At 41.0% G+C, this 12,561-nt stretch overlaps 1 protein-coding gene across 1 annotated transcript; it reads right to left on the bottom strand.

Moving 5' to 3' along the window:
- Positions 1–2,699: 2,699 nt before the first annotated feature.
- LOC111977624 (fibrinogen- and Ig-binding protein) lies at positions 2,700–8,479 on the bottom strand. The gene is made up of 4 exons (XM_024007168.2): positions 7,225–8,479; positions 5,883–5,937; positions 5,579–5,690; positions 2,700–4,952 (listed from the first exon to the last, which is right to left on the bottom strand). The coding sequence occupies exons 1-4, from the start codon at positions 7,396–7,398 to the stop codon at positions 4,637–4,639; spliced, it is 657 nt and encodes a 218-aa protein (XP_023862936.1). The 5' UTR covers positions 7,399–8,479; the 3' UTR covers positions 2,700–4,636.
- Positions 8,480–12,561: the final 4,082 nt, after the last annotated feature.

Below are 12,561 nucleotides of genomic sequence, written 5' to 3' on the forward strand. Positions count from 1 at the left end.
AAAGAAGAAGAAGAAGAAATAGGTCAATGCAAACCGTGGGGAAAGCGGTATTGGCTCACATTCAACAAATATGATCTAATAAAGTTAATATTTATCAAGTCTGTCATGATTGATGTATTGTAACAGTCCCACAATGTGGTTACTAGAGTGCAATTTTTATATATTTGTCTGTTTTTGCTGCATAACATTTAGAAGTTGTTCCTTTTCAGGTTTAGAAGAAGTGACTGCTAAATGCTAACTCCCGTTCGTATTAGCTGGTAGTATAGCTAGCATAAGGAAATCGGTGGTGGTAGTCAAAGTATTTTTTAACTGCAATACATCTGATCTTTACCTCAACATAGTGTGAAATACACATAAACAATAGCGTAAATGTAAGCACATTTTGCTGGGGTGCAATGAGTAGATTCGGGAYCTTTCCACAGGTGGATCTTTCCCTCACGGCATCTTTCCCTCCCATGCGATTCCATGGCATTTCCATTGTTTGGGTCGAGTTCATTGAGCTCCTTACTATAGACCTAGTCTGTGTTAAACAAGCAGAAGAACCCGTCAGTTTTYCCGTGAGCCAATGGGGTAAACAAGGTGACAACGGTTTGTTTTTCCCCCAAGGTGGACAGGACCTTAACGTTCTATTTAAGTCAATTACAAAACTACATTTAAGAAAAGTACAACGTCTAAAGATAACCTTTTCAACATCGCCAGCTCCCAAGCATTCTCACTATTTAGAAAAATGTACAAGTGCATGTGTGAATTGAAAATGTGTTTTTTGCACATCCCACCCCCTGGCACGTGCTCAGAGAGTGGGGTCAGAGACTATTGACAGCAACMCTGGAGCAATTAGGGTTAAGTGCCTTGCTCAAGGGCACCAACAGATGTTTCAAGTAGTCAGCTTGGGAATTTAAATCCGCAACCTTTCAGTTACTGGCCCAACATTCCTAACCGCTAGGCTACCTGGTKCAACATTAAGCTAGCCAAGACCAACAAATGCACTATACAGAAGGAGTTAACCGTTTTAACTAACCCTAACCTTAACTCTTAACCTAACTCCTAAACTTCCCCCTAACCTTAACCCTAACCCCTAGCCTAGCTAACRTTAGCCACCTAGCTAGAATTCATAACATATTGGACGTTTTGCAAATTTGTAACATATTGGACATTTTGCAAATCCATAACATATAATATGAATTGTAATTCGTAACATATCATATGAAATAGGTGATGGACATCCACAAATTAATACATACCATGCAAGGCGTGGTGTGGCACGTCATGCTGAGTGGAGTGTCTCAGGTTTGCGTATAGATGCTCTGAGACCAGGTTGCCCCTTGTTCTCACTGTGTGAACACTTTAATAAGGAAAGAAATTCACCACAACAATGTTATTCTAATCTAATACAAAGAATATGTATCTCCCAAAGTAGTGTCTTTGAAATTCTCGTACACTATATCAAAATCAATCACACGTGTTTCTTTTATAAAGAAAATCCAAGTTTATGAGGACACTGTTGGCTTCCTTGTCTGTCTCAAGCTGTATTCACTTCCCTGTGAACCCTTTGCACCATCTCATCCTGCATTGTTTTGCCCCAACTACAGTATGTCAAGCGGCAGGTCCAACTGTGGTTTATGAGTCACACATCTTTGAGGTCTTGCCAGAACCAGATGATGAATACTTCATGGAAGAGAACTATTCTTAGTTTTTAGACTTAAATAATATGTCTATGTTGAACACAATGTCTATGTTGAATACAATGTCTATGTTGAATACTATGTCTATGTTGAATACTATGTCTATGTTAGACCATCATAGATAGAGTACAACAGTCGCTTTGAGAGGGGTGATTAGCCTCACAGCAAGAAACTACATTTCTGTGATCTTATCATATTTAACAAACATTGTTCAATAAATTAATCTATTACAAGAATATCAATGACACAGATAATGAAGGAAATGAATAATACATATCACAATTGAATTTGACCTGAACACAGTTGTTCATCAATTATAACTCTCTATTTATGTGTGGTCCCTATTGACCCATCGAAGTGTCAGGCTGATCATTAATGGGCCTTCAGTCTGGCATGTTGACCAGGTGTTTGGCTCCTCTACAGTGACTCTGTGTCACACTAACTAAGTAGTAATGGAAGGCAGCCTGGCTCTCTGAAACAAGAGCTGTAGGCCCATGTGACGTCACACTCCATAGAAAAGCATTCCACTTAAAGGCTGTGATCTTTCGTTATATGCCATGCTTAAAATAATGGTCATTATTTAGATTCTCACTAACAGATGATATATAGTGATTGCTGTGCACTGTAAATTACTTTTCCATATCCAGTGACGTACTCTGTTTACTCTCCCTATCAATACTCTAATAGCTCTTTGTACATCCTTCCAATCCTCGCTTTTAACTGGTTCGCAAAAATGTGAGCCAGGTAAAAATGGTAAAAATGTGTGTGTTTGTTTGTGTGAGCACACATCCGTGTGTGTGGTATACTAAACCGGATTGAGACAAAGCTTCCTGGTTATCGTTCTAAGGAAATAGAATATGGAAATTCTCTTTTACCGTCTTACATTTTATTTAGTTAGTAATGGCATTGTGAAATGAGGCAGAGCCTCTCCCTAAGAACCTGTGAGACAATAGTTTGTTTTTGACCATCTTGTCACAGCTCTCGTCGTAATGAGGATCGGACCAAAGCGCAGCGTGGTAAGTGTTCATGATTTTATTTGATCACAAAACACTCAAACAAAATAAACAAGAGGGAAAACCGAAACAGTTCTATAAGGTGCATAAACTAAACAGAAAACAACTACCCACAAAACACAGGTGGGAAAAAGGCTGCCTAAGTATGATTCCCAATCAGAGACAACGATAGACAGCTGTCCCTGATTGAGAACCATACCTGGCCAAAACATAGAAACAGAAAACATAGAAATAAAGAAACTACAATGCCCACCCTATTCAGACCCTGGCCTACCCAAAATTGAGAATAAAAGCCTCTCTATGGCCAGGGCGTGACACATCTCCATGATAAGTACTACAGAATGGCCATGAAAACTCAAAACGATTTTTCAGTATGTTTTTGAACAGACAATTCTTGAAAAAGTAAKAATTTWAAAAAGTAATAATTTTGCTGAAGTCCTATAAGCCTCAATCAGAAGCTTATGGACAAAGAAGTAAAGAAAACTGAGAAACCTCTACATTAATTGATTAAACATCATGATTAGAGTCCCCAGTGCATCATCATTACTGTGATGGAAATACAACACCAAGCACATCATTGTCAGTGATAGAACAAAGTCCAATATCTCATTCCCACTTCAGTAAATATCTACTGCATTTCCTCAAGCAAGTAAAAAGACAACGACAGCTGAGTAGTAGAGATGACTATTTGAATAGGAGTGTGGGTGTATTTAGTGGGGAATGTCCTAACATCATAAAGACCATACTGTAGGTGCGATAAAATGCAAACATTTTTAAAATAATTATGAGGTCTTAAGTTGCTAGCCAAATGGGCTKGTCGTTCATTCTATCCATTATTTTTGCAATGATTGCTATGCTAAACAAATCATTGGCATGTAGCTCCAGGCTAGCTACAGTACTTCTCCTTTGCTCTAGCCAACTAAAGAAAGCAGCTGAAATGACAGCAACTATGTTTTACATTTGTTTGTTTCTTTTGCCATTTCTTTGGATATATCCTTTATAATGATCCTGATAAATGAATTTGTCTGGCTCAGAGAAACTGTCAGTCACGTCACGTTCATATGCATGGCACGGAGGCGATCGCAAAAAAACCTTCCACAGGTCAGAGAAGCAGACAGCAAGGTTTAGACAAACCCTAACTGTTGCAAACGAAATGCTAACCTAGTAGCATGGGGGAAAATTGTTTAGATACTTTTTAACAGGGGAGATGATGTTAAGGCGGTTTCTCTTTCCATGTTTTCTGTGCCTAACTAAAAGACTTTATAAAAATGTAAATGAAACACAAAAAACATTTATTTAAAAACTGATAAGATATTARTAGTTTTTAAAAACGAACAGCACCTAATTACTTTAGGCTACATAATGTGCCAAACTGACACATTGACAATGCCCACAGCCTAATCTCTTGTGGACAGACTATATAACTGTAACGCATGTCGTCTGGAGAAGGAGAAGAGGACCAAGGTGCAGCATGGTAAGTGTTCATTATTTTAATATAACAACTGAACACTGAACAAAATCAACAAAAAACGACAAACAAACAGTTCTGTAAGGTGAACACACAAAACAGAAAACAACCACCCACAAACACAGATGGGAACAGACTACCTAAGTATGATTCTCAATCAGAGACAACGATAGACAGCTGCCTCTGATTGAGAACCACATACGGCCAAACACAAAGAAATAGACAACATAGAACACCAGACATAGAATGCCCACACAAACTCACGCCCTGAACAAACCAAAATAGAGACATAAAAAGGATCTCTAAGGTCAGGGCGTGACAATAACATAAATTGTTTAATTTACATTGGGTTGCCAAGATTACCCACAAGATTACCCACAAGATTACCCACAAACAAACAACATAAATATGAGTGTGCATCATGAATGAATGACTACACACCAGTAATGTTATTCTGAGAGAAATTTGGGCGTTTACTGCTTTGGAGCAGGGGCGGCTTCAGCTATTACAGGGGCCACTTCAGCTTTTACAGTGGCTGCTTCAGCTTTTACAGGGGCCACTTCAGCTTTTACAGTGGCTGCTTCAGCTTTTACAGGGGCCACTTCAGCTTTTACAGGGACCGCTTCAGCTTTTACAGGGACCACTTCAGCTTTTACAGTGGCTGCTTCAGCTTTTGCAGATGCAGGTTTACCTTGTACAGGGGCCGCTTCAGCTTTTGCAGAGGCAGGTTCACCTTTTACAGGGGCCACTTCAGCTTTTGCTGCTCCTTCTTTGGGTGGACATTTTTTCCTGGAGAAAACAAGAGGTTTTATTATCATCATGAACTTTGTTGGATGTTTCACCAGTGCTGTGAGTAGACTTGTACAGTTCTATTTTTGACTGGAACGAATTGCAAAAGTCACTGAAGTTGGAGACTTATATTTCCCTCACTAACTTTAAACATCAGCTATCTGAGCAGCTAACCGATCTGCTGCAGCTGTACATAGCCCATCTGTAAATAGCCCATGTAATCTACCTACCTCATCCCCATATTGTTGTTTTTACTTACTTTTCTGCTCTTTTGCACACCAGTATTTCTACTTGCACATCATCATCTGCACATCTATCACTTCAGTGTTATTTTGCTAAATTGTAATTATTTCGCTACTATGGCCTATTTATTGCCTTACCTCCTCACGCTATTTGCACACATTGTATATAGACTTTTTTTCTATTGTGTTATTGACTGTACGCTTGTTTATTCCATGTGTAACTCTGTGTTGTTGTTTGTGTCGCACTGCTTTGCTTTATCTTGGCCAAGTCGCAGTTGTAAATGAGAACTTGTTGTAAACTGGCCTACCCGGTTAAATAAAGGTGAAATAAAAAATATATAAAATATATATATTTTTTCAAGGTAATACAAATCTGCTACTTACACTGTATCTGTTGAGTCCTTTACAAAACCACACACTTTGCTACTCTGCTCCAACTGCTGTTTGAGAGTGGTGATCTCCCCAGTCCAAGCCTCCTTTTCAGTTTTGAACGTCGCTGAGGAGACCMGACAAGGAGAGGAGATCAGAAGAGAGGAGCAGAGAAGAGAGGCAAAGGGAAGCCACTTCAGAAATGCACCCAGAGAGAGAGATGCACTACRTTACAGTGGCTGACATGTTACCAGATTTCCCCACCTTGTGGCACAAGTGGCTACAGGAATAACAACTCTACTAGAAAAGACTCACATACCTTCAATATCACTCTGCTCCTTCTGTATGGGTGCAAGTTCTTCCTCCTTTTGTTTCTTTGTGCCGAAAGTGAGAGATAACACAAAACATAGKTAAAGGGGAAAWATRMCATTCACGCCTACTGTTTGCTGTACATACTAAAAATCCTTATCTGAGTCCTTCAAATCCTTCTACTCAGCACTTTCCACTGCGCACAGAYGTCAATTCAACGTTTATTACACGTTTGTTMAAYGTCAWTTMATTGAAATKAYGTGGAWWYWWTTTTKATTCAGTCAGTGTATGCCCAGTGGGTYGACAAGCACCATACACCAACCTGGGTCAAATGTTAAATACTTTCAATTGCTTTTTTGATTGCTCTGGTTTAGTGCACCCTGGTCCAAGCTACACAGCCCGAAGCCATTATCATCACTGTTCAATGCTTKGGGTTGGCACTTTTGGGACTATTCCATTGGATCCATTGTACCAGGAAAACGAAATCAAGAACAGCTCCATTATTTGACATACCTGTATGTTCAGTATTCGACCCATGTCTGTCTAGTGAAGGGCAGCCCTGTACCTGGAGAGCTACTGTCGTCCGGATTTTCGCTCCAACCCTAATTTAGCACACCTGATTTTACTTTTAGCTGCTCACCAATGCCTTATCTAGCTGAATCAGGTATGTTAGGTAAGGGTTGGGCTGAAAACGAACAGGACGGTAGATCTCCATGAAGAGGGTTGGGCAGTCCTGGTCTAGTCTTTATGTATGTAACGGATGTGAAATGGCTAGCTAGTTAGCGGGTACGCGCTACTAGCATTTCAATCAGTTACGTCACTTGCTCTAGGACTTAAGGAGGGTTCCCCTTGCTCTGCAGGCCGCGGCTTTTTTGGAGCGTGGGTAACGGCGCTTCGTGGGCGACAGTTGTTGATGTGTGCAGAGGTCCCTGGTTCGCGCCCGTCGGGGCGAGGGGACGTACTAAAGTTATACTGTTACATGATGCTGTTGACCCGGATCACTGGTTGCTGCGGAAAAGGAGGAGGTTGAAAGGGGGTGAGTGTAACGGATGTGAAATGGCTAGCTAGTTAGCGGGTACGCGCTACGAGCATTTCAATCAGTTACGTCACTTGCTCTGAGACTTAAGGAGGGTTCCCCTTGCTCTGCAAGGGCCGCGGCTTTGTGGAGCGATGGGTAACGATGCTTCGTGGGTGACTGTTGTTGATGGGTGCAGAAGGTCCCTGGTTCGCGCCCGTGTCGGGGAGGGGACGGTCTAAAGTTATACTGTTACAAGTACACCAATGGTCTATATGTACAGTATTTAACCCAGGTCTGTCTAGTATGTATAGAACAGTAATGATCTGTCTCTCACCTTGTCTGCCTGGCAGGCCTCGACCTCAGTCTTCTTCTTCCCTTCCTCTTCGGTCAGTTTGTTCACCTCTGCCCCCATCTCCTCCACATTCTTCTTCTTCCAGTCTAGCTGCCCCTTCAGCAGGTTTTCCAGCCACTGCCTCTCCTTGAGTTGGTTGACGCGTGCCCACTGCATCTGATCCAGATGCAGGTTCTGCAGGGTCAGCTTGGCTTCTGTCAGGTGCTGGCCAAAGACGATCAGGGCAGGCCCATAGAGACCAGGATAGTTAGGCCTCCTAGCACCAATACAACCCTCATGGCTGCCTCTGGGAGTTTGTGTGGTGTTTGGTCCTTTATGTTCTTTCAGTCTATGTATTTGTCCCTGTGTGAATGTATGTGGTCTGCTGGACTTTTATGTGTATATACTGTATGTATATCTATATATCCTACATCTTTACAATATTAATTTTGTGTGGCAGAGAGCACAGTGACTATTAAACGGTTTACCTTATTCACTGAGTCAATGATAATGTGTGGTTGTATGAGTGAGTTTCTATGACTCGTTTGTTACCATAGTCCTCCCATAGCCTACAGCATGAAGCCTGAAGCAAATTATGAACTGCTTTGTATGTAATTGTGTTCCTTTTCCTTTTCTCTACAGTATACTGAGGCTTACTGTCATTCCTGGTCCTGTATTCTTCTTCCTGGGTTGCCTCTAGCTTTCTTAGTTCAAAAGATGCTTCTTAATCCAAATTGAAAGCACTGTTAAAGAACACAAAAAACACTTCAAACCTCAAAATCTGTGTAAAGAGTGAAGAGGATGTCTTGTGCTCTCTAGCACCACCTCCTACCACTCCCACTCCCTTTATCTGGTTGTGTGGTTGATTATGATTATGGCATAACCAGTTTGACCATTCCGACAGGTAGGATGGGTCTAATCACGTGGCTAAGGTGTAAGAGAGGATTTCAGGTGAACAAAAGAGCAGAGCAGTCGCGGATATAGCCAATCATAATCACTTCGGTTCAATACAAGTTTGCAAACAGGGAGACACCTCTCACACAGAAGCCAAGAAAAACGTCTAACTTGCCTTCTCCAAGTAGGCCCAATATTCCAGTCTCACAGCACCAATGTTCCGTAAACATCATCCTGGGAGGTTTGTACGGAGTGACAACAAAAAGACAGTGACTTTGCTAGCTGCTACAGAATGACAGTGTTCATAAGGTCATAAATACAATAACATACAGAGTATCAGTGTCCTCGATCCTTCTACATCCAGTCTGGCTTCAATACTATATATTAGTTTAGTACAAACATACTGCACCGAGCCTATTGACTATCAACCCTTACACAAACGAGTGTCACAAATAGAACACTGCAAATCATATTTTATACAGAAAAGGGGAAGCATACATCTCTTCCAAAAATAATTGTCACCTCATTTGCACACACTGTATATAGACTTTTCTCTATGTGTTATTGACTGTATGTTTGATTCCATGTGTAACTCCGTGTTGTGTTGTGTGTCGCACTGCTTTGCTTTTCTTGGCCAGGTCGAAGTTGTAAATGAGAACTTGTTCTCAACTAGCCTACCTGGTTAAATAAAGGTGAAATTAAAAAAAAATGTGGTATTTGCATATATATACTGTATATAATCAAGTGCTTGACATGGGCAGGAGCTCACCGGAGCTGAGTACGTGCACCTCAAATTTCTACTGCTCGAGTTCCTGCCCTCTTAAAAAATATTAGCTTAAAAGTATTGTGGATCTCCTGCACCAATATAAACAGTACCCACACCCAAAATGATTAACGGCAGCTATTTCAGTCCAAGTATTGCACATTCTCACAACTTTACATTTGATTAAACAGTGAGCTAAGTAGTAGCAGCAAGGAGGTAAATCATGAGTGGTTCTCCACCCGAACCAGTGTTCTTCAATATTCCATTGGGTATTCTATTCTGCCATTTGGTCTTTTTTACATATTTTATTTACATAGGCCACATGGTTACAGTAATACGGCAGTAAGGTATGTAATTGCCCTCTTTTCATATTGTAGCGACCCTGGTTTATAAGGGTGGATATCGACTCTGCCACTTGAGCATGTTTTTGTGTGGCACAGTCGATGGCTAGCTGGGCTTCGGGCCAGAAAGTTGAGGATTCAAACCATGCTTTCTGCCTGTTTCATTACTCTTAATTGGATAATCCACCCCCAGAAATAAAAATCCTGAAAACCCTGTCAATTTGGTGAAAGACTATGTTCTATCAGTGGGGGAAAAAAAAAAATCTCCGTGATTTAACTTCTATGTGATCCGTCTGTGAAATCAGGAAATCGTGTAGAAACGCGTCATACATGGTTCTGTCACTGGATAACACACTATCGCATTTCATAACGCATTTAAAACAATTAACTGCACTCCAGCTCGCCAACTTAGCAATAGATGGTATGGTCATACTTGTCTAACACAATCCATCCGTTTATATCGTCATGACAAAGTATATTTCGCTTAGATGTGCTCAATCTAAACAGTGTACCAAATTATTCAACAGTTTATCCTTTAAGTACCATCTCGTAATGCGCCCTGTGTCTATGGGGAAAGTGTGAAAGGACTCTGTACTTGCTCTGAGCAGAGGCAAACTGCAAATTGAACTCGTGAGATATACTCCTTAATTGATAGTGCCGTTTTTTAGGCGATTTTACAGCTATCTAACTACATCACATGCTGATTCTGGCTCTGGTATTGTGTGTAGCTACGTTTGCTAGCTAATAAGCCCAAAAATAGCATTGTATTGTGGGATTTGCAACGATTTCACATGTTGCTACCAACCTCGTTATAATAACAAAGTGAAACATTTGTTCACAAAAAAAATATTATTTTCATAGTGTTTTTTTAAAACACTGTTTAACTTAGTGGTTCGGGTGGAACCAACGGCATTCTGAAAATGACACCTCATTACACAGTACTTGCTTGATACCGTATTATATATACAATAGGTGTACTGAAATATTAAATATAGAAGGAACTTGCTTGTGTTGAATGATTCGTTACTAGAGAAATGAGACCAAGGTGAGACGGCTGGACGAGGTGGATAAGTAAGTATGACAAGTTTATTCGGATGTAAGATATCTGAGCAAAGCGTGCACGGACTCTCATTTTAGCTCAGAAGAACTAGCAGAAGCGAGTCCCGATACATATTGTGCGAGTACATTAACAGTGAATGACGTAGGTAGGATTCTGTAGTTCGTGACTCCTGATTCGTCGTGTAAGGGAGGCCGTTCCCTCGCACGCTGGTGTCAATGGCCTCATTGGTTCTTCGCCACTGTTTCTTTGTCTTGAAACCCAGCCTGAAACAAGGGGTGTGTGGGGTGTGTGTGACTCGTTTATAATGGCAGCCCTCCCTTATCCCAGTGTTAATAAAAGGTCTTGAGTCAGCCATCCTCCCTGCGTGGGGGAGTGAGGTTTGTATCTTATACGGGCAGAGGTTGTAACTGTGGGGAGCAAGATTTGCAAACAAAGTTGCCTTTAATAAGGAAGGCCATGATAACAGGATTTTATAGCTATGTGTTAAGGTCAATGAAGACAAGCATTTCTACACTTGCCACCGCAGCTGCTGTAAATTTATGCCTACAGTTCAGAATGTTTGTGCATATATTATGACAACCATTTTGTGATGTTTTTGTTAGTTTTGGACTTTGGTAAGCTTTTTTTCGGCTGTTCGGGCACACCCTTTCGTCCACGATTGGTCAACTGTAGGGATTCTTCAATAAAGTCTTTGTCATTCAACGAGAGACGATTCGTTTTCATGCACATTTTTTTCATAGAAAAATACTGCCTCAAACATCTTAGTTAGATGTAAAATTGCATGACTAAGATCTCCTCTGCAAAAACATCAAAGTTAATGACAGATTTCTTTCAGTTATGTTAGAATCATTCAGACTATTTTGAGGAAGTGTATACTGGCTACAGTGTCAAAATTGACAAACAGTACTATTGTGTTTTTTTTATTTCGTTTTTCAAGCGAAGGTCTTTAAAGGGAGTATGCGAGCATCTTGTTCAGTTCGCCTAGCTCAGGGTTTCCCAAACTCTGTCCTGGGGCCCACCCTGGGTGCACGTTTTGTTTTTTTGCCCTAGCACTACACAGCTGATTCAATTGGCCAACTCATTATCAAGCTTTGATTATTTGAATCAGCTGTGTAGCGCTAGGGGAAAACCCTAAACGTGCAACCAGGTGGGGGCCCCAAGACTGAGTTTGGGAAACCCTGGCCTAGCTGACTTTGGCTAGCCGCCAGCCAAACTRRAGCATGTATTAATTTAGCCGATTTGAAAACGTTTCTCAAACGGAATGAAATTGGGATAAACATACCTTAATTTGTCCAATAAAAACTCTTGTTTGCAACTGTTGGACTAATGATTACACCCTAGATCAGCTAGATGCAGGCAAGAAAAGTACATTCTGTTCATAGCTGTATACTATCTAGTCCTCACCTTCAATGTTTTAAATAAATATAGTGTTTTAACGTAGGCTATTTATTTATTTGTTAAGGACAGATACAATGATTCAATGTTTTAATTGTATCTATTCCTAACAGATTAGGCTCTCATGATCTATTTATCTATTATTAACTCTACTCTAAAACTCTTAAAAACTATCTAATAATAAAAAGTCAAAGTCGTAACAGTTTTAGTTAAAAGCCCATCTTTTATTCAAGCAGACTTTGACATCTCTACACTACGGTCGTGAGGGAGAAGCAGAAAAGGGCGGTTAGGCCAGGTAGGTTACCTGACCTGTCTAACGCCTCCTGCGGCCCCCTCTCCTTTGATGCCAGRTCACCCTGGGTCGGCGGCGCCCGCRGACAGGGTGGCTTGTGGGTGCTCTGCGATGACGAACTTTGGGACAGGTAGGGACATCTCAGGGCATTGTGCCCTCTTCTATCCCTCTTCTCCGTTTTATCTGTCTGGTTGAAGGTCAGGTTGGGCAAGGTACAAGTGGGAGGGGTGGAGTTCTCCTTTCGTCATCCTCGTCTTGATTTGATTAAAACAAACTTTAATGGATCATTTTTTTTAAAGAAGTAAAGTAAAGAAAATAATAAAATAAAATAGAGGAGGAGGAGGGGTTGGGTAGAGGGTACGAACCCAGTTTAGGGTAAGGGGTTTGGTTTGGGGTAAATAATTGTATTTAAAATAGAAAGTAGGAGATGGAAACTTCAGGGTATGGGAGGGGGTGGTGGTTTGTGAATGGTTGTGGTTCCTAAGTTACCATCTCACCTACATTCTATTTTTGTAACGAATGCCCTCTATCGTCGCAGGAGGATAGCACCAAGATCGCACCAATGCATGCAGCTAAGGTAATATCCCTCTCTGGG

The sequence above is a fragment of the Salvelinus sp. IW2-2015 genome, linkage group LG2 (genome assembly GCF_002910315.2).
Source record: "Salvelinus sp. IW2-2015 linkage group LG2, ASM291031v2, whole genome shotgun sequence".
Taxonomy (NCBI): domain Eukaryota; kingdom Metazoa; phylum Chordata; class Actinopteri; order Salmoniformes; family Salmonidae; genus Salvelinus; species Salvelinus sp. IW2-2015.